The sequence below is a fragment of the Stenella coeruleoalba genome (genome assembly GCF_951394435.1).
Source record: "Stenella coeruleoalba genome assembly, chromosome: 18".
Classification (NCBI taxonomy): domain Eukaryota; kingdom Metazoa; phylum Chordata; class Mammalia; order Artiodactyla; family Delphinidae; genus Stenella; species Stenella coeruleoalba.
In genome coordinates this window covers 992,381-1,015,595 of record NC_137164.1, presented here as the reverse complement: position 1 = coordinate 1,015,595, position 23,215 = coordinate 992,381, and the positions used below count along the sequence as shown (strand labels likewise).

Sequence of the window (23,215 nt, the reverse complement as noted above, 5' to 3'; positions counted from 1 at the left end):
CATGAGCCTGCACTGCATCAACATGTGTCTGCAACAGCACGAGCTCATGATGGGGTGGGGGTGGGGGAGATGAGGGGGACACAACAGGGGGATGCCACGACGGGGGCACACGATGGGGGTCATGACTGGGGGACACGACGGGGGGGCATGACCGGGGGGGCATGACCGGGGGGGCATGACGGGGGGGCACAACCGGGGGGGCACGACAGGGGGACACGATGGGGGTCAGGTGACCTCTGACAGGCAGGGGAGGGATGGGGTGGTGTGAGCCTTCAGGTCTTCAACAGTTTATTAAAGACAAAATCTGAAGTAAAAATAACAAAATGTAAAAATGTGTTAAATATAGGTGGTAGGTACAGAGGTATGCTTTTTCTCTCTCTTTTTTAATGTTTGAAATATGTTTGTAATTAAAAAGGAAGGGACTTCCCTGGTGGTGCAGTGGTTAAGAGCCCACCTGCCAATGCAGGGGACACAGGTTCAAGCCCTGGCCCAGGAAGATCGCACACATGTCACGGAGCAACTAAGCCTATGTGCCACAACTACTGAGCCTGCATGCCACAACTACTGAGCCCACGTGCCACAACTACTGAGCCCGTGTGCCACAACTACTGAAATCCATGCACCTAGAGCCCACGCACCGCAAAGAAGAGTAGCCCCCGCTCACCGCAACTACAGAAAGCCTGTGCGCAGCAACAAAGACCCAACGCAGCCAAACATAAAAAAATTTATAAAAGAAAAAAAAGGAAGAAAATGAGATTTTTTTTCCCCACCTATCAATTTGGCAAAAGTTGAATTATAATATCCAGTATTAGCAGGAATTCGGGAAACATTCTCATACCACGGTGGGAGGAACCTGGAAGTCTTTTTAGAGGGAATTTCGGCTACATCTACCCAAATCTCACAAGCGTCCAGATTCTGAGTCATTAATTCCATTAAAAATAGTCTATAATCCAAGAGTCTTCTTTTCAACTTTTTGTTGCAAGGAACCCTTCCTCTCAATGAATTGGAGCTTTATAAGCAAAAAAAAAAAAAGGCAATTTTGCCTGTTTCACTTACCAATATTATAAAGTGCTTCAGTACAAGAAGAATCATTTCTTAGAGCCTCTTTATAGAATTCAGCTGCCTTCTCATAGTCACCATTTGCAAAAACTGTATTCCCTTTATTAGTAAGAGCTGACGGGTTATATCTGTCAGAGTTCACAGCTAAATCTGCATAGCTACTGGCTTGTGAGAATTCATTCTCCTAAAGTACAAAAATATACAAATTATTTGAAGTTCATTGTACCCCTTCTGCCTCTTCTGAGATTACAGACATGATAAAGGGACTTTCTGAGATTACAGACAGGATAAACAAGCACATAGTTTACATATCTTGGTCTCGCTGGACTCACTCCACAAAAGGTTTTACTTGTCAAGAAGTTTCTTACAACCGACTGCTCCGCAGTCATGGTCTGGACACCACCACCACTTCCATAGCAGCGGTTCCATCTCCAGCACCCACTGACTGCAGGTGGGAGCTCCCCACACCTATGGCACCCACACAGCTAGAGGCCCCACCACCCTCCTGCCCCGTCACCCTGGCTGCATGGCCGGTGGGTACCGCATCGCCACAGTCCACGCCTCCGTTGCGTCCCCACCGCCAGTGCCTAATTAGGACACGGCTGGGCTGGCATTCACCTGTGCCGCGAGGGCCTCGCGCCTCTCACAGCGTAGCTGCTGGTGCCTCGTGGGCGTGGCTGAGGGAGGGGCACTGCTTCCCACCTCCCATCCCCCCCCCCCCCCCGTGGTCCTTGTCCAGTGGCCGTGGATGTGAACGTGTGGCGGCACCTTACCCTCTGAAGGCCCTTCCCAGTCTCGCCCCCCCCCCGCCCAGCTCACCCTCGCTCCCCACCCATGTCCAGCTCTTCCTCCTGCAGAGGACCCAGATCCGCGCCGGGCTGGGCTGTGGACCACAGAGGGCATCCGAGTCCCACAGACCTCTCCACCAAGTTCATGGGCACCTGGGTTGTTTCCACCCACTCCTGGTTATCATGAATAACGCTGCTCTGAACATTCACATACAAGTATCTGTGTGGACTCCCTAAGAGCGGGGCGCTGGTGTCATAAACACTAAACCGTGGAACACCGTCTTTTAGATTAAGCTTCAGGCACAACTTAGAAGAGCAGTGACGGGCTGCTGACGGGACTGGAGAGCTGTGAGGGGATGACCTCAGGGTCCCTGGACGGGGAGGGGAGGGGAGGGGCTGGGGTGGGGGGAGGGGAGGGGAAGGGGAAGGGAGGGGAGGGGAGGGGAGGGGAAGGGAGGGGAGGGGAGGGGAGGGGCTGAGGTGGGGGAGGGGAGGGGAAGGGGAAGGGAAGGGAGGGGAGGGGAGAGGAAGGGAGGGGAGGGGTGGGGGAGGGGAGGGAAAGGGGAAGGGAGGGGAGGGGAGGGGAGGGGAGGGGAAGGGGGAAGGGAGGGGAGGGGAGGGGGGAAGGGAGGGGAAAGGAGGGGGGAGGGGGGAGGGGAGGGGAGGGGAGGGGGGAGAACACAGGCGGCTGCAGGTGCAAAGGCCCAGCCCTGCTCCAGCGGACCATCCTGCAGGGTGGGCTGAGCCTCGCTCGGCTGCATTGGCTGAGCCTTCCCCCGCCCCCCACCCCGGGGACCTTCATTCTCTTGTGCCTCCTCTCCGCTCTCACGATGCCTGCCCCCCGAAAGCCGTCATGCTTTGCTAGTTCCTTTCCTGTCTCCTCCACGGATCTGCACTCTGGCCTCCTCAGCCCCCAGCCCTGCGCCCTGCTCACACCCTGGAGACACCGCCTGCTGTCTGCGTACCAGAGACGGGGCTTCAACAATTCACAGTTACTTCTCACAGTTCCAGAGGCTGGAGGTCGAAGACCAGGGGATCAGCAGGCCTGGTATCTGGTGAGGGCCCACGTCCACATCTGCAGATGGCCTCCTTGCTGTGTCCTCACAGGGCACAGGGCTCTGGTCCCCTTCTCCTCTAATAAAGGCACTAATCCCATCATGGGGGCTCCCCTCATGACCTCAGCTAACCCTAAGTCCCCACCTCCAAATACAGCCACGTTGGGTGTTAGGGCTTCACAGATGAATTTTGGGGAGACAATCATTCCGTCCATGGCATCTGTCATCAAAGCTTAAACCTCTACAGAGACAACCACGCATTTTATCTCTAACCCTGATTTCCCATCTGAGGTCAGCTCCACAGGTCCTCCCTCTGTCCTCCTTCTGAGATGGCCTCGCGCTCACATGCACCACCCAAGCGGCCCGCAGACCAACCCAGCCATGCTGTCCTTCTCCACCCCACTTCTCCAGAGCCCCTCCTTGGGCAGCAACCTAAAAATACCACAGTACCAACGTAGTCATGAAAAGCAGAACTCACCAAATAATACAGGAATGAGAGGTTGGTTGCAGCTGCACTCTTCACACTACTGTCCTTTTTTTCAAACATTTTTAAGGTCTCTACAGCCTAAAAATGAAATGTCTGCCAGTTATTACCTCTGTAATATGATAGCATTTAGGCTTCAGTTTGGGGACAAGACCAGGGAATGCAGAGGGGTGATTAGTGTGTTCAGGAAAACAGATGACAGATGAGAATTTCACTTGATTATCAGTACTTGTGAAAAAGAATTCTCAAAACTGGGATAGAGGGGCTTCCCTGGTGGCGCAGTGGTTGAGAGTCCGCCTGCCGATGCAGGGGACACAGGTTCGTGCCCCGGTCCGGGAGGATCCCACATGCCGCGGAGCGGCTGGGTCCGTGAGCCATGGCTGCTGAGCCTGCACGTCCGGAGCCTGTGCTCCGCAATGGGAGAGGCCACAACAGTGAGAGGCCCGCGTACAGCAAAAAAAAAAAAAAAAAAAACTGGGATAGAAAGCAATTCTGGGAGCGTCACAAAGTGACCTGATACAGATCCAAATGTAACTACACTCTGAAGCCATGAGGAATTTAAAGCACGTTTTTACCCCCTGGCAAGTCTGAGATGCCCCGACATGGCAGGACACTTGGGATGCCAGGCTCCTTGCACGGGAGGTGGATGAGTTCTCCACCTAGAAGTTACTGAGAGGTACCAGAAACAGGAAAAAGACGTGGTTTTTCCTTCCTTCCTTTACACTACATTTACTGAATAGAAAATGCTTGGCCGCTGGCTCCTGGGGAGCAGCTGTGTCCAAGCAAAGCCCTGCTCAGCTTCTGCAGGGGCCGCAGCTGCTGCTGCTGGACGCCCGTGCGGTCCGAGCCCTGCGCCGGTGGACGCCGTGCGGTCTGAGCCCTGTGCCGGTGGGCGCTGTGCGGTCCGAGCCCTGTGCCGGTGGACGCCATGCGGTCCGAACCCTGGGTCGGTGGACGCCGTGTGGTCCGAGCCCTGTGCCGGTGGACGCCGTGCGGTCCGAACCCTGGGTTGGTGGACGCCGTGCGGTCCGAACCCTGAGCCGGTGGACGCAGTGCGGTCCGAGCCCTGAGCCGGGCCACCGAGCACTTGACTCCCCTGCGGCCAAGGGCAGGAGACCTGCACACCCGGTCGTAGCGCAGTAAAGAACTGCTCTCTTAAAGGGTCTTGATTACTCGAGAGAAAACTGTTGGAAGTTTCTAGACCATTAGTTTATAACCCCACAAAGTAAATTCTGTAAGAGAAAAACCCGAACGCCACACCGTCCATCTTGAGAGCCCCTTTCTCACTTTCTTTCTCGGAAGGCTCTTCCATAACAAGAAGCTCCTAAAACTTACCTGGAAGTGATTCCCTGCAGAAGCTACCTCACCAACCCTACCCAACCCCCAGCTCCTCTTCCGAGCCTCTAAGCTTTACAAGCTGCATTTCACACTGAATAAGAATTGAGATGTTTTTATCTTTACTTTCAGGTTGTGTCACTATAAATGTATGTGCTAATTTAAAATATAAGGCAAGTGGGGACTTCCCTGGCGGTCCAGTGGTGAGGACTCCACGCTGTTGCTGCTGAGGGCGTGGGTTCAACCCCTGGTCAGGGAACTAAGATGCCACAAGCCGTGTGGCATGGCCAAAAATAATTAATTAATTAATTAAATATAAGGCACGTGAATAGGCATAACTCACATATCCACTGAATCCTCTGACTCAAGTAGACTGCAGAGGGGAAGAAGGCTGCTCTCTGATATTTCTGACATCCATAAAGCAGAACCGAAGGCAAACTAACGACAATGGTAATTTTTTAAAAACAGAACACTATCAGTTTATATCGCTGCTTTCAAAGCAGCTGTTCATATTACAGTCAAGGAAATGTGGGGGCTGGATCTTAAAATGCTGATATTTGTTAATCTGTGGCTCATCGATAACAATACTTTAAGACTACGTTTAACACCAAATCTATTCTCCCCACAAGATCGCTACGAATCCCTGGGGGCTTCCCTGGTGGCGCAGTGGTTAAGAATCCGCCTGCCAATGCAGGGGACACGGGTTCGAGCCCTGGTCTGGGAAGGTCCCACATGCCGCGGAGCAACTAAGCCCGTGAGCCACATCTGAGCCTGTGATCTAGAGCCCACGTGCTCCAACTACTGAAGCCCACGCGCCTAGAGCCCGTGCCCCACAACAAGAGAAGCCACCGCAATGAGAAGCCCACACACTGCAACAAAGAGTAGCCCCCGCTCATCGCAACTAAAGAAAGACCACACGCAGCAATGAGGACCCAACACAGCCAAAAATAAATTAACTAAAAAAAAAAAAAAAAGAATAAAGTTGTGTAAAAAAAAAAAGATTGCTACGAATCCAAACAATACATAAAGAACAATGCAACCCAAAGCTATTACTCAGAAGAATTAACAAAAATATTTAGAACTTAAAACATTCATTTAAAAACATGGACAGAGTAAAAACATATTTCAAATTTTAAGCTTCTAAACTACAACTATCCTGAAAAGGCTAAATATTCTAATAAAAGGAACATTCTCAGGTATTTTTGGCTTTGAAATAGGCTGTTTTCATACTGTTCTTTACACATTCAATGAATGCATCTCTAATATTTGTTTTTAAAAGTAAAATAATGTAAATCAATTTATAAAGAAAACAGATAAAAGTTCACAATAAAATTTAGTTGTAAATGGCAAAACAAATAATGAAAATAAACACTGTTAGTTTGGGGTTTTTTCCCCAAGAAGAATTAGGAAAATAGACAAATCTCCGTTTGGGTTTTCTTTCCTGGCTGATTCCGTCCGCTACGGGCTTCAGCTTTCCTCTGGGTATGTCTGTCCACCACCACTGGCCTTCACCCCATCCACCTGTGGCTTTAGTGGAGTTCTTTCTCTGCTACAAAACAACACTATCACCACAAAAAACCATACTCTGAGATTCCAATTTCAGCATTTTTTTTTGAAAAACATTTACAACATTACGCCAAGTTGTAAGTGAAGCATCTTCGGGCTTCCCTGGTGGCACAGTGGTTAAGAATCCGCCTGCCAACGCAGGGTACGTGGGTTCGAGCCCCGGTCCGGGAAGATCCCACGTGCCGCGGAGCAACTAAGCTCGTGTACCGCAACTACTGAGCCTGCGCTCTAGAGCTTGCGCGCCACAACTACTGAAGCCCGCACGCCTAGAGCCCGTGCTCCGCAACAAGAGAAACCACCGCAATGAGAGCCGGTGCACCGCAAGGAAGAGTAGCCCCCGCTCGCCGCAACTAGAGGAAGCCCGCGTGCAGCAATGAAGACCCAATGCAGCCAAAAATAAATAAATAAATAAAGCATCTTAATCAATGATCCTTATGAGTTAAGTCAATCCAATCCTTTTTAACCTAAAAGTGTTCCTTCCAAACTGCGACTGTGTTATACCTACCTCGTCATACTTACAATACACAACAAAAGAAACACAAAGTAAAAGCAGCGATGTAAAAGAAAGCAGAAGTTACATTTTTAAAACATCAGTAAAATAACTGATATTAAAATTGTATATAGGCAAACGGAACAAAGAATATTTTGAATGAGAACAGCTAGGAAAGCAGCAAACAATATGATTTGGGTTAAATGAATTTAAATATGAAAAAATTAGCGGGTTTATTCCTTAGTGAACACACCTTTAAAACATGGACGATAATACAGTGTTAAACCTTTCTAAAAAGACCATTTAAAAGTATCAACAGAAAACTCGGAAAACGGCTTTCTCTATTTTGTCATCTGTAACAGTACTTCTCACACAGACACGAACTTATTTTTCTTGGTCCACAGATGACTCCAGCAAGACAGCAAAGACCAATCTGTCTCACTTCACTTCTACTTTTCAGCATCCCAACAGGATCAGAGTTTCATCTGTGGCATTTTTAATGCCCGAGGGTGTGATGCTCAAATGGCAGAACAGACACGAAGATACCTAGGAAGTCTTCTTATGCTTTACAATCATTAAGCACGCTGAAGCCACACACACCGTGGGCCAGCCGGTGCTGCCCTAGCCTTCACGACACAGCAACGCCACGGGCACCGGGCTGCTTCCCCTTCGCTCACGTCCTCGGGGCAGATGCCCTTCTCCCTCCTCCCCGAAAAAGGGGTCAGTTACTTCTACTGTCTCCAGGAAAACAGAAGGTCTTAAATAGGAAGAAAGCCTGAAACCTGGCTCAGGAGAGCGTGGAGGAAAGACACTGGGGCTCCCTCTGGCCCTCACTCTCTGGGTCTAAACGCGGAAGAGCTGCGTTTTCTACATTGCAGGCATATATGCTACTAACCACTGGTTCTATAAACTAGGGTATCAAGTTTCATTCTCTATTCTCCTTTGTGATCCCCGCCCCCTTTTAAAAAGCTGTTCTTCTGTTCTCCTGTGAGGCAGACTGTGGAAGGGGAGCACCGTTCCACCCCACCCCAGGCGGCAGGACAGTGGTGAGCCCAGGGACAGATTCCTTTCGTGCCCAACGCAACGTCAATGAGTAAACCAAACACGTAAAACAGATGCCAGGAGAGCTGCTCAGGCACCAGGCTGATGCTCCGGCTCCTGGCCTCCCCCACTGCCCGTGTACGAACCCTGACTCTGAACAGCCTCTGAGCTTCAGGAAACACTTTGAAAACCTCTGGGGAAAGCTGACCTCTGGACTAGAATACGGTTTAGTCATTTAGCAGCCATGTTTTACATGGCAAGCGTTTATATTTTAAGAAACAGGACAGGGGAATTCCCTGGTGGTCCAGTGGTTAGGACTCCACGCTTCCACTGCAGGTGACATGGTTTCAATCCCTGGTCAGGGAACTAAGATCCCACATGCCGTGCGGCCAAAAAAAATGAAACAGGACAAACAGGTCAAAATTAAAACCATGATATATTAGAGGAAATTATGTTAAGGTAGAAATAAAAATATTATTCAACTTCAGAATAATCCCAGGTAACAGTAATCTAGAAAGGAGTTTCACAGTATTATCGCTTTGACCAGTTAACATTAACTTCCATCTAAACATTTTTTTAAACTTACTTGATTAAAGTCCTTTTGTCTCAGGTACATAATTGCTTTGTTTATTTCCAGATCATTTGCCAGCTCTACGTACTGAGAAGCTTTCACAACTTCAACACACCTATAAAGTAAAGCGTAAAAACGGTTATTTTATTTTGTTTTAATATATCTAGGTTTTCTTAACTGTGACTTTTCAAAAGTGTTTAAAAGTGCCCCTAGTGTTCTGTAGGACTGAGCACCTGACTCCTTCCAACACAGGCATTAAGTTACAGAGCTCTTCAGTTCCAAACCCGTTTTATCAGCCAATTCTTCATTAGCCTCTTGCCACGTCTAATTATTTATGGTATTTTAAATAAAATTCTCATTTTAAAATTAATAAAACAACTTCAGTTTGTAACAGGCAAAATCGTTTCTATATATTTTTTCATCTTAAATGCTCTGATGGTGAGAAAAATTCTACAGAACTTGAGAATATATTTAATTTTTTGTGTACAAACTTGAACAGACTTTCATGGATCCGTTGCTCAGGGCACACAGAACATCTACCGTTAACTAAACATCAGGCAATGTGCCAACTCCTGTAAGCATGAACACATTTAGTCCTCACCACAGCCCTGAAAGACGGGCATTATCTCATGTCATAGATACAAAAATAAATCGCACAAGTAGAAAACTGCCAAGTAAGAACTTGAGCCCAATTTCTATTGCTACCAAAGCCCACTGCACCAAGACTAATGCTTTCGAAATTGAGGGTCATGACCTTTCAAATAACAGAAGAGAAAAGGTATCAAAGGGTTGTGCATAACAAGGGCAAGGCGGTGCTGCGTCGTTTTCTCACTGAGGGTCTGGTTCAAAGAGGTTTCAAAGCCACTGGCTTAGACAAATAATCTAAAAATACTGGGACTTCCCTGGCAGACCAGTGGTTAAGACTCCACGCTCCCAATTCAGGGGGCCGGAGTTCAATCCTTGGTCAGGGAACTAAATTCCGCATGCTGCAACTAACACCCGGCACAGCCAAATAAATAAATATACAATTTAAAAAAATAAAATTAAAAAATAAAATTATTAAAGCAAAAGATCCCTTTCTTCAAGCAGAACATTTTTTAAACCCTGATTTATAAAACAGTCCTTCTGCTTGGAGTGGTGAGAGAGGATGTGAAACCCAGCCTGTCAGGCCCCCCTGGAGGACCCTCTCAGCAAAGCAGCGTGAAGGGCTCCCCAAAATAAGGGGGAAACCCTCTATTCCACAACGCACGCAGCAAACAGTCACCGAATGTCTACAACGTGTGAGACATTACGTCTGGTACAGGGCTACCAGGACACACAAAATACAGTTCTTGCCCTCGAGGGGAAGCAGACCTGTAAACTGAGTTAGGTGTAAGAACCACAGTGAAGAAATACAGGAATGGAGGGGTGGAGACACTAGGAAAGGTATTCCAGACATGTCTGAGCTCAGTTTAAGGGAAAAGGATGAATCGATTTGACAAAAGGGGAAGGGTGTTCCAGGAAGAGGGGCTCACAAACCCGAAGATGTGGAAGATTAGAAAAGTGGGAAATATTTAAGACACTAACTCATTCCCTGAGCTGCCGTCAACAAATCAAGTGGCTCAAAGACAAAAGCATGATGCTCTTCCCCTCCTGTTCCCAAACAGGATTCTGCAAAAGGATTATGCCCCACAGAAAATTACTGGAGTCACTTTTTTTCTCAATTTTCTAAAGATGGAACAAAGCTCCCACCATGCTAGACAGACAGGATGCCTTAGAACCTTTGGGCTAATTATCCAGAAGAATCTATACAGGAAGGGCTGCCAACATCTCGGCCCTTGAGACACTCTTCCCTCTACTTACAACATCCTCCCTCCCTTCCCCCACTTTTATTCCTACTAATCTTTCAAGCCTCAGCCCAAATGTCACTTAATCTGGGGAGCCGTCCATGACACCATGACAACAAACTACAGTAGCATTAGCAATTGGGACTAAGAAATCACACAGCACACAATAAAACACAACTTGTTACATTAGTATAACATAGCACTTACAATGCTTTGTGATTGCTAATATAATTATCTGTCTACTTAGCTAATCAAGGAGATCTTAGGTGACAACCAACATTAGCTAAACTGTAAATTTCTCGAAGGCAGATACTTTTTATCCTGAACTTCCAACTGGCCTGCAATAAACAATAAATTTTTTTTCTTGTTATATACAACACTGTAAGTCAACTATAATTCAATAAAATATTTTAAAAAAGAAATAATGGCTGAGAACTTCCCAAATCTGGGGAGAGATGTGGACATCCAAGTTCATGAAACTAAGAGACAACCCCAAAAGTTCAACTCAAAACAATTTTCTCTATGATACGTTGTAATAAAACTATCTAAAATCAAAGATAAAGAGAGAATTTTTAAATCAGCAAAAGAATCTGCCTGACAATGCAGGCCCTGGTCCTGGAAGATCCTACATGCCGTGGAACAACTAAGCCCATGAGCCACAACTACTGAGTCTGTGCTCTAGAACCTGCGAGCCGCAACTACTGAAGCCTGTGAGCCTAGAGCCTGTGCTCCACAACAAAGAGAAGCCACCGCAATGAGAAGCCTGTGCATCATAATGAAGAGTAGCCCCCGCTTGCCACAACTAGAGAAAGCCCGCGCGCAGCAACAAAGACCCAACGCAGCTAAAAATAAAATAAATAAAATTTTTAAAAGTCTAATATGACAAAAGTAATTAGTTTTGATAAGTTAAAATGTTAAATTAGTGGAAAATTTCACTCAGACTGGTTGGCATTTTATAAATACTTAAAATTTCACTTACATACCAACTACTAGATTGCAAAGACACAACTATAATCATCTTCTTAAAAAGCTAAAAACATTAGAAAATTAAATGTATATGATTTAGTAAACATTAAGAGAATTCAAGTTAGATTTAGTAACAGTAAAACAACATTTACTATTCAGTATAATTAAACATGAACAGAGTTCATTTACTGTGAGATGCTTGTCTCCCAAATCAAGGAGATCTTAAGGTTACAACCAACATTTGGTGTTCACAGAAAGGGACAGAGTGACTTGTACTATACATTGATCAAAACATATGTGGAGTACATGTACAGATACAGGGACATTTTAAGGAACTTGTTTATAAACTAGGCAAGCAACCAGTCAGGTAGAAAACCAGCCGTTTTAGAAAAACACATTGTATCTGAAATGGATGAAAAAAACTGGAACTGTTTATCTGAAAAGAGAGAAAACTTTGAAGAAAGCCCTAACCTCACTATCAGCAATAACTGGCAGAGCCGCTGATTCCAAACAGTAGCAGGCACGCGCTGTTTCCCATTGCTGCCCCCATGAGGAGCGCCATCCTGGAAGCGTGAAAAGCGTGCTGGCTTATGAAGCAGGGAAAAGGAGGCTACAGTAAGAAAGTGACACGGAGCAGGGCGCTTCCTGCTCCACGTGAGGCTGGGGATCCCGGATGGGTAGCGAAGCGCTGAGCTGGGCAGCGGGAACCACTGACCGCCATCTCCGCCTGCAGACCTCCCCTCATACTCAACAACGACAAAGAACAGCCAGAGAAAAAGAACGTGCTCTTGGAAATGTAAAATAAAACAATTAAATGGAATAGTTGAATGAGAAATTCAAAGAAGTCTCCGAGAAAGCAAAGCAGAACCAAAGTTGGAAAATATAAGAAAGATAAGTGACAAGGAAGTCCAAATCCAATTGATAGAAATTTATAACTGGAAAAGGAAGTAAATTAGCAGAGAAATAGTATAACATTTTCTCAAATTAAAGAAAACAGACTGCAAATTGAGGGGTCTATTGAGTGCTTAAGAAGAAAATAGAAAAAAAAAGACAAATTTAAACACATTATGAAATTTCAAAACAAAGCTACAGAGAAAATGATAAAAATTACCAGAAAGAAACTGCAGGTCACCTACAAATAGCAAGGATGAGACTAGCATCAGAATTCTAATCAGCAACAGTGCTAGTTAACAGTGAAGAAATGCTTTTTGAGTTCTAAGAGAAAACAAGTTACAACTTAGGGTATTATACCCGATCAAATAAATGATCAATCAAGAATGAGGACAGAATTAGACACTTACAGACATGCACAGACAGATCTTAGGGGGTTAATTCAGGAAGAAATCAAGGAAAAAATAAAGATGATGTTCAAAAAGAAAGAGGATCCAACATGGGAAAAAAATGAAGGTAAACCCCAAGATGACATTCAACGCCAGCCTAAGGGAACCAACGGCTTACAGAGACTGGGGCAGGAAGAGTTCCGAGAGGGAGAACTCCAAATAACCTAAGAGAAGCAAAGAGTGCAAGAGAAGACAGAGAGGTAACTGGAGACACCAGAAAAACAAACGTCATAGGCCAAATATGAAGCCTCCAGAACAAACTAAACCAGGGAGACAATGGATTCCACGGTGAGAATCTGGATCGTAATGAGGATATGGTAAAGAAAGCATACGTTACTTCCACCAAGAAGAAACATGAAAGTAATTAGAAAACGGGAGCTGTAACTCTTCTGTACTTACTTGGTTTTCTAACCATGTACATGTATCTTGGATTTTAAAAATTCTGGTAGGGTACCACGCAGAACAGGTCACAGACTCACTCTATACTGGTTCGAAAAATCATAGAAAAGAGTTTCATGAAGGGCAACGTTGGATTCAATACAATGAAGAATTTTCTAACCCTTAGAGATGTTCAGAAATAAAGCAAATGATTTGAACACCATAAGAATCCAAGCAGAGGATAGATGGTACCTACATGGGATGCTATAAAGAGGATTCTCGTACCGGGTGGAAGAAACAAATTCAACTACTCATCCAAAAAATGACCTAAGATTTTTCCAGCTCTAAAAACCCTTCACTCCTATCTGGGAAATATATCCACAGACAATAGCCTTTTTAGGTGTGAGAGGTATTGCTCAGGATAAAAAGTTTAGTAGTACTGACAAATTTAAGGTAGAAAAAGGACATAATGAGAAAAGATAAAGTAAAAAGGAAGAGGGCACAGGCTGGAATTTATACAATGAAAGCAATTATGTACCCACATATCAAATGTAGCACACTTGCCTTAGTACTTAATTTACAAAATGACATGAACAATAAGAAAAATATGTTAGAACTTTTAGAGTGGCCTATACTAATCTTACCATATAATAGTATTTGCTTGATAAGTAGAAATCAATATTTGCAATTATTTACTTTTCTAATAACAAAATTTTAAATCAATAAAAGTATAAACTAGAAAACATCATGTCCATCCAGTTATACTGAATTTCTCTCTTACCAATCATAACCTACAGCAAAAGATGTTTCAATTACAGGAGCAATGAGTTTTGCAGCTGTCATGATGTATTTTTCTGCCATGGCTTTCCTATATCAAACAAACAAAAAATATTTAGAAATATGGTATAAAAAGAGTTTCGATTTATTTCTTAAAATGTAAGTGTAAACATTGTCTGGGCAGCTATGCTAGCAATCTGTTTACAAATCAGGTTGAAAACCACGACTGGGAAATGCGATCAGTAAGCCATGACTGCCCTTGGGGTCAGCAGTTCTTGGTCTGTGATCCATTCTGAGGAAAGAAGGAAAGAAAGAAAGTGGGGGAAGGGAGGGAGAAAGAAGGAAGGAGAGAGAGATACACAGGACTCTGCAGCTGAAGCTGCATAATCTGCACTGTCTGTGGAAATGAAAGGGTGAAAACTGCCACTACAGTGGTAAATACTAAAACTGAACTACTACACGTCTCTATAGATTTGCCTAATCTTCACCTTTCACTTTATAAATGGAATCATAGAATATGTGGTCTTTTGTGACTGCCTTCTTTCACTTTATCACAATGTCCTCAAGGTTCATGTGTACTGTAGCATATGTCAATATTTCATTCATTTTAGGGCTAAATAATATTCCATTGCATGGATGGAGCATATATTTTTTACCCATTCATCAGTTGTGGACATTTGGGTTGTTTCCACTTTCTGGATACGAATAATGCTATGAATATTCCTGTATAACTTATTATGCTATTATGTGGATGTATGCTCTAATTTCTTTGGGGTATGTATCTAGGAGACAAATTGCTGAGTCATATGTTGTTTAAGAAGAACTTCCAGACTTTCCCAGAGTGGCTGTACCAGTTTACATTCCCACCATCAGCATACAAGGTTTCAACTTCTCCACATCTGCATCAACACTTATTATCTGTCTTTTTGATTCAGTCACACTAGTGGGTGTGAAGTGCTACCTCACTGCGGTTTTGAGTTGCATGTCCCTAGTGAATACTGAAGTTAAGCATCTTTTCATGTGCTTATTGCCATCTGAATATGTTTTGAAAAAATGTCTATTCATATCCTTTGTATATTTTTAATTAGGTTTTGGCGTTTTTATTATTGAGTTGGAAGAGTTCTTCTACCTACTGTAGAAGTAGGTCCCTTCTTGGATACATGGCTTGCAAATATTTTCTCCCATTCATTAGGTTGTTTCCACTTTTTTTTTTTTTTTTGGTGGTACGCGGGCCTCTCACTGCTGTGGCCTCTCCTGCCGCAGAGCACAGGCTCTGGACGCGCAGGCTCAGCGGCCATGGCTCACGGACCCAGCCGCTCCGCAGCATGTGGGATCCTCCCAGACTGGGGCACGAACCCGTGTCCCCTGCATCGGCAGGCGGACTCCAAACCACTGTGCCACCAGGGAAGCCCTGTTTTCACATTCTTGATGGTGTACTTTGAGGAATGAAAGTCTTTAATTTTGATGAAGTCCAATTTACCTATTTTTTTCATACCTAAGAAACCACCGCCCAACACAGGTCAATAATATTTACTTCTATGTTTTTTTCCTAAGAATTTTGTAATTCTAGTTCTTACTTCTAGGTCTATGATTCATTTTTTTTTTCTTTTTTTTTTTTTTGCGGTACGCGGGCCCCTCACTGTCGTGGCCTCTCCCATTGCGGAGTACAGGGTCCGGACGCGCAGGCTCAGCGGCCATGGCTCACGGGCCCAGCCGCTCTGCGGCATGTGGGATCTTCCTGGACCGGGGCACGAACCCACGTCCCCTGCATCGGCAGGCGGACTCCCAACCACTGCGCCACCAGGGAAGCCCTATGATCCATTTTGAAGTAATTTTTCTGTATGGTGTGAGAGAGAAGTCCAACTTCATTCTTTTGCATGAGCATATTCAATCGTTCCAGCACCATTTGCTGAAAAGACTATCCTTTCCCCATGGAATTGTCCTGACAGTTTTACTGACTATAAACGGAAGAGTTTATTTCTGGACTCTCAATTCCATCCCATTGCCTTTTATGTATGTCTTTATGCTTCTAACATAAAGTATTATCACACTGTCTTAATTAGTGTCGCCTTGTAGCTTGAGTCCTCGAACTCTTCTATTCTTTCTCAACACTGTTTTGGCTGTTCTGGACTCCTTACATTTCCATATGAAGTTTAGGATCACCTTGTCACTTTCTGCAAAAACACTACTGGGATTCTGATAGGGCTTGCACTGAATCTGTAATCTGGGGGGCACGGCCATCTTAGCAATACTAAGTGCCTATGCATAAACATGTGATCTCTTTCCACTTATTTAGCATTTCTTCCAATGATGTTTTACAATTCTCAGAGTACAAGTTTTGCATTTCATTTGTTAAATTTATTCCTAATAAATTATTTTTTATGCTACTGTTAAACGTAATTGTTGATTTCATTTTCAGATAGCTCACTAGCACTGTGTACCACACTTCTCTAGTATTCTGTTGATTCTTGCATGTTTATCTTTTACTCTGGAACCTTGCTGAACTCGTTTATCAGTGGTAAACTTTTTTAGTGCATTCCTTAGGACCTTCTATATACAAGATCATGTGATCTTCAGAGGTAAGTTTTACTTCTCTCCAATCTGGATAAGTCTTTTACTTTTCTTTCTGTCTTTCACCATTAAGTATTATAATGCGAAACTGGGGGGTTTTCATAGATGTCCTTTATCAGATGGAGCAACCTCCTTTCTACTCCTAGCTTTTGTTGAAGTTTTTTGTTTGTTTGTTAAACAAAATCCAATATGGATTTTGGATTTTGTTCCCCCCCAGTTTTCCCTTTTTTTTTTTTTTTGGTTTACTGAGATGATCACGTGGCTTTTGTCCTTTGTTCTACTGATATCCTGTATCATATTAATTGAATTTTAGATGGTAAACCATTCTTGTAGCCTTGGGATAAATCCAAATTAGTCATGGTACATAATTCTTTTCCTATTGTGTTAGTATTGTTGGTTTGCAAATATTTTCTTGAGAACTTTTAATCTATAGTCATAAGATATTTTTCTGTAGTTTTCTGTCTCTTCTGTTTTATTTTGGTATCAGAGTAATACTAGTTCATAAAATGAACTATTTTCTGGAAGAGACTGTATAGAAATGATGTTTATTCTTTAAACATTTTCTAGAATTCTCTACTAAAACCATATAGGCCTGGAGATTTGCCTTATAAATTCAATTTCCTTAACATTCAAAGGGCTATTCAAACGATCTATTTCATATTAACTGAGTTGTGGTAGTTTGTGTTTTTTAAGAAAGTGGCCCATTTTGTCTAAGTTTCAAATTTATGTGTACAGGGTTGTCTGTAGTATTTCCTTAATACCTTTCTGATGTCTGCAGGGTCTGTAGTGATAGCTACTATTTTGTTCCTAATACTAGTATTTTGGGTCTTCTCTCTTTTACCTTCATCAGTCTCGTTAGAAGTTTGTTAACTTTACTGATCTATTCAAAGAATCAGCTGTTTCACTGATGTTCTGTATTGTTTCTCTCTTCAGTGCCAATGATTTCTGTTCTTTTATTATTTCTTTCCTTCTGCTTCTTTTGGGTTGACTTTGCTCTTCTTTTTCTAGGTTCTTTATTTTTTAATTGAGGTATAGTTGATGTACATTATATATATATAAAATATATAATACTTGAAAAATCTTTATATATATAAAATCCCTGAAACTTATAAGTTTCAGGTGTACAACATAGTGATTCACAATTTTTAAAGGTTATATTCCATTTATAGTTACAAAATATTGGCTATATTCCCTGTGCTGTACAATACATCCTTACAGCTTAATTATTTTATACTTTTTCTAGGTTCTTAAGCTGGGAGCTTAGGTTATTGATTTAAGACTTTCCCATTGTCATTCTAATTGCTTTTCCCTTATGGGTTGTTTTCTCTGCCTCCTTACAAGACTTTGTGATTTTAGGGACTTCCCTTTTGGCCCAGAGTTTGAGACTCCACACTCCCAAGGCAGGGGGCCTGGGTTCAATCCCTGGTCAGGGAACTAGATCCCACATGCCGCAACTGAGAGTTCACATGCCACAACTAAGGAGCTGGCGAGCCTCAAAGAAGATAGAAGATTCTGCATGCCACAACTAAGTCCTGGCACAGCCAAATAAATAAAATAAATATTTTAAGAAAAAAAGACTTCGTGTTTTTAATTTTCAGAAGTTTAATCATGATATATCATGACATGGATTTTCTTGGGTTTATCCTCCTTGGGATTTCTTCAGCTCCTTGTACTGTAAGTTTATTTTCCTTGCCAAATTTAGGAAGTTACCAGCTATTATTTCTTTAGCCTAATCCCCTTCATCTCTCCTTCCCAGATTTGATGACACAAATGTTGGTTCTTCTGTAATAGTCCCAGAGATCCCTGAGGCTCTGGTTGTTTTGGTTTTTGGTCTATTTTCTCTATTTGTTCAGATTGGATAATTTCCATTTTCTCTTCCAGTCACCAAATCTCTCCTGGCTCCCCTTCATTCTCCTGTTGAGTCCCTCCACTGAGCTTTCCATTTCAGTTGTTATATTCTTCGGTTCTAAAATTTCCATTTGGTTTTTCTTTATATCGTTTCTTTGCTGAGACTCTATTTCTTTTCTGAGGCTATTCTGTCATTTGTTTTAAGTGTGTTCATAATTGCTTGTTGAAGCATTTTTATCATGATTGCTTTAAAATTTGTCAGATAATTCTAACATCTCTGTCATCTCAGTGTTGGCATCTATGGACTATCTTTTTTCACTGTTTGAGATATTCCTGGTTCTTGGTATGACGAGTGATTTTTGATCAAAACTTGGACATTCCCTGGTGGTCCAGTGGTTAGGATTCCAGGCTTTCACTGCCGTGGCCCAGGTTCAATCCCTGGTCAGGGAATTGAGACCCCCTGCAAGCCACGGCACAGCCAAAAAGAAGCTTGGACATTTTTACATTATGAGACTGAATTTTAGAAGATGTGGTATATATACACAATGGAATATTACTCAGCCATAAAAAAAGAATGAAATAATGCCATTTGCAGCAACGTGGGTGGACCTAGAGATGATCATACTAAGTGAAGTAAGTCAGACAAAGACAAATATCATACAATATTACTTCTACATGGAATCTAAAAAAATGATACAAATGAACTTACTTACAAAACAGAAACAGACTCACAGGCATAGAAAATAAACTTATGGTTACCAAAGGGGAAGGGGGGGTGATAAACTAGGAGTTTGGGATTAAAATTTACACAATACTATATATAAAATAGCTAACCGGGACTTCCCTGGTGGTGCAGCAGTTAAGAATCCACCTGCCAATGCAGGGGACACCGGTTCAATCCCCGGTCCGGGAAGATCCCACATGCCGTGGATCAACTAAGTCCGTGCGCCACAACTACTGAGCCTGGGCTCTAGAGCCCGCGAGCCACAACTACTGAGCCTGCATGCCACAACTACTGAAGCCCACGTGCCTAGAGCCCGTGCTCCGCAACAAGAGAAGCAATCACCAATGAGAAGCCCGCGCACCAACAAGAACCTACTGCATAGCACAGAGAACTATACTCAGTATCTTGTAATAACCTATGGAAAAGAATCTAAAATAAATATATATATAGTAAATCAACTACATTTCAATAAAAAAGTAAAAATAAAATAATGTTCATTCAGGCTCTTCAATACTACTTTCACCCTGATTCTGAAGATTTGGGCAAGTGATGTATTTTTATTTTGTTATTTATTTTTAAAAATTATTTATTTTATTTTTGGCTGCATTGGGTCTTCGTTGCTGCGCATGCATGTGGGCTTTCTCTAGTTGTGGCGAGCGGGGGCTACTCTTAGTTGTGGTGTGCAGGCTTCTCACTGCGGTGGCTTCTCTTGTGGCGGAGCACAGGCTCCAGGTGCACGAGCTTCAGTAGCTGTGGCACACGTGGGCTCAGTAATTGTGGCTCGCGTGCTCTAGAGTGCAGGCTCAGTAGTTGTGGTGCACGGGCTTAGTTGCTCCGCGGCATGTGGGATCTTCCCGGACCAGAGCTCGAACCCGTGTCCCCTGCATTGGCAGGTGGATTCTTAACCGTTGCGCCACCAGGGAAGCCCCAAGTGATGTACTTTAAAGAGCTGAATGCTTTTGTATTTTATTGTGAAAAAAAGAAAAGTGACGTAGAAAAAAAAGACTGAATTTTATTTAAATCTTCTGTTTTAGCTGTCTTTCCTGACACCACTGCAGCAGGGAAAGAAGAGACACCACCGCATCACAAGCCAGATAAGGGGAAAAGCCCATATTCCCCGCACAGCCTGCTTTGACACCTACGTGGGAAGAGGTCCTTGCTTCTGCTGGGTGGGATGGGAGTCCCTGCATCCCCCGGTCCCTACTGACACCATGGTGGGGTGGTCTTGTTATGGCTGAGTGATGACTGAGGCCCTGATTCCCCACTGCCCCTCTGACATCAGGCAGGAGGGAGGGTCAAGAGCGCCCTGTTACTGCTGGGTAGGGTGGAGTTCCAGGCTCCCCACGTGCTGTCCACTACACCACAGAGTCAGAGTGGCAGGGCTCCATGAGGGCCTTGGGGGTTAAAGTCCTGCTCCCTACTTGGTCTGCTGGGGTACTGAGTGTCTCCTTACAGCCCTGGGAGTTGGCTGTTGCTGGCATGTGTGGGGATGGGACCACAGCTCTTTTCTGTGCATCTGTCTGAAAGTTTTCTGTCTTGCTAGCCTACCCCTTACCTTGTCCTCTGGCTTTTCTTAGAGCCTTTTTTAAAAATGCAGCCCCTGGCTCTCTGACTGCCAGCTTCTTCAGCTCCAAGTCTGAGCAATGTGAGGGGAATCACTGCCATGCTGTTCCTCAAGCCCCCGGGTCCCTTGATGATTTGCCCTCTTGTCTCTACCTTTCTTCTCATTTTGTTGTACATACAATTTCTGGGGTTTTAATTTGTACTCAGAAGTGTAAGTTTAATTTTTACTGTTAAACTAAAGATTAAGGGCCCTCCATTCACACAATGGAATATTATTCAGCCTTAAAAAGGAAGGAAATCCTGTCACCGGCTACACCGTGGATGAAAAGTGAGTCACAGACAGACAGTACCGTGATTCCACTTCCATGAGGTCCCTAGAGCAGGTCACATTCATAGACAGAAAGCAGAGTGGTGGCTGCTGGGGGAGGGGGATGGGCGTTGTTTAGTGGGTACAGAGCTGCAGTTTGGAAGATAAAAAGAGTTCTGGAGACTGGCTACAAATCAATGTGAATGCACCTACCACTACCTTTGAAATGAAGAATTACATATCTTGGTTAAGATAAATTTTATGTTATGTGTATTTTATCACAATTAAAAAAAAACAAACTAAGAGCCCTCTGTGATGTGATATAACTTCTAAGATACCTGTTGCATATTCAATAAATATTAGAAGGTACAAGCCATACTTGACAGAGACTAGGTACCATATCAGAGAAAGGAAAAAATGAAATAAATAATTTTGTCTTTGGGAGTTGAAATTTATTTGGGGGGCATGATAAAAATACAGAGAGATATAAATTTTTGAACAAAGGTAATATGAACAAAGTTCTAATATTGCACCAGAGGCAGAGGGAAAGCAAATTACAGAGAAATAGTAAGAGTAACTGAGTAATAATAATTGGGATTAGCATGAGGACTGAGATTATATTGAAGGAGAAAAAAGAATCTGGTGGAGTATAGAAATGGTGAAACGACAGCACTATTCAAGAAATATACTGAATACAACAAGTTTTGAAAGAAATCATCAGAATGCACATTCAACTCTTACAGAAGTTAAGACTACATTATTAAGTTTTAATCATGAAGTGCCCAAAATATTACCTTTCACGTTCCATTTGCCTTAGATGATCATTTTTTATAGCTTCAATCACTAAATTAGTATGTGGGTCATCCTGGGGGAAAAAAATGAGTGATTCAGAAGTAAGAATCAAGAACTAGATTTCTAATCAACCTCACCCCTAGGCTAGCTGTATAAAATGGAGAATATATTAATCTTTCTAAACTATTTTCCCTTATGTAAACTTTTTCTTCTTACTTCTGATTACCTATCACATTCTCCACCGAACTAACATAGATTCTAGCAGCTGATACAAGGTCAGGCTGGAAAGAATAGGGCCAAGTACACAGAAGCTGTGGTTGTTAGTACAAATGTGTGATATTATAAATTCTTAACTCAAATATAAATGCTTTAATGATCATCAATTACTTAGTATGATCCATATTGCTACTTCCTATTGAAAACATAGATGATTTCTTTCACAACATATATGACTTTTTCTCAATATGGAAGTTATATATAATAGTTAACATCTACCCAGCACTTCCTATGTTCCAGGTACTATTTTAAGCATTTCACATGCATTACCTCATTTAATCCTTACAACCCTACATGGTAGGTTGTTATAATTAGTGCTATTTTAAATATAGAGGAACAAGGAGAGTTAAGTACTGAGTAGTGGGGCCAGCCACTATGCTGCGACACCCTTACACCCCATCAGGAAGACCTATTAGGTTCAATTTATGAAACTGACATTACTATACATTGTGATGTATCAACACAGGCAAGTGCACAGGGTACGACTCCATATAAAATAACATTAAAGAATGACAATTTTTCCTAAGATTCTCCTTTTTGTTTTTTTGACTAAAATTGTGCAGTCTGTTTTAACCACAATCTCTAGCCCTATTTCAATAGCCCTGGTGTCGACCTAATTTAAATAACAAATGAAAATGATAAAACACATTAATACAGGGCTGGGAGAAACCTGAAATGTCATCCACTCCAACTTTCTCATTTCTGGAGACAGAAAAGCACAGGTAATTAGGAGCTGGCTATGTAACAGTTTTCCTCATACTCACATTTGGTGAAATGTATTTACCATCTTCATCAGTTTCTAATGGAACAGCAATCAGCTTTTGGAATGCCTTCTTCATTTTTTCTCGATCTCCAACAGCAAAGTAACTAAGAATTAGGTTGAAGCCTGCCTTCAGGTTTGGTGCCACACTCATTATGTGCTCAAATGAATTAATGGCATCTGAATACTGCCCAGTTTTAATAAATGTAACTCCAATGTTCTGCATAATTTTAATCCTAGAGAAAAATAAACATGGATTCGCTTTAAAGGTCTGAACTCCCTAGTATGGCAATCAAGACATTCCACAAATAATTTCCTTCTTTTCTTTCCCACTTTACTTTTTTGTTTTGTTTTGTTAAAGCTATATTGATGTTTACTTTACACATCATAAAATTCACTTATTTTAAGTGTATGATTCAATAATTATTGCTATATTAACACAGTTGTGGAACCAAAACCACATTCCTACTTTGTCATTTCCATCACCCCAAAAAGAACCTGTGCCCACCTGCAGTCATTCCTCGATCCCACCTCTAGCCCCAGGCAAACACTAATTTACATTCTGGCTCTCTGGATTTGCCTTTCTAGACATTGTACATAAATGGAGTTACAATATGTGATATTTTGTGTCTGGCTTCATTCAATTAGCATAACCTTTCTGAGGTTCCTCCATATTACAGCATATAAGAGTACTTCAT

The 23,215-nt window shown here is 42.9% G+C and overlaps 1 protein-coding gene across 1 annotated transcript in view; it reads right to left on the bottom strand.

Annotated features, from left to right (window-relative positions):
- Positions 1-23,215, bottom strand: part of IFT88 (intraflagellar transport 88) — a 76,036-nt gene that overhangs the window by 25,523 nt on the left and 27,298 nt on the right. Inside the window, exons 12-17 of the mRNA XM_079902562.1 lie at positions 22,522-22,753; positions 21,484-21,554; positions 13,681-13,767; positions 8,405-8,504; positions 3,381-3,467; positions 1,057-1,243 (exon numbers count right to left, since the gene is read on the bottom strand). Coding sequence (XP_079758688.1) covers positions 1,057-1,243; positions 3,381-3,467; positions 8,405-8,504; positions 13,681-13,767; positions 21,484-21,554; positions 22,522-22,753 — 764 coding nt within the window. The remainder of the gene's footprint in view (positions 1-1,056; positions 1,244-3,380; positions 3,468-8,404; positions 8,505-13,680; positions 13,768-21,483; positions 21,555-22,521; positions 22,754-23,215) is intronic.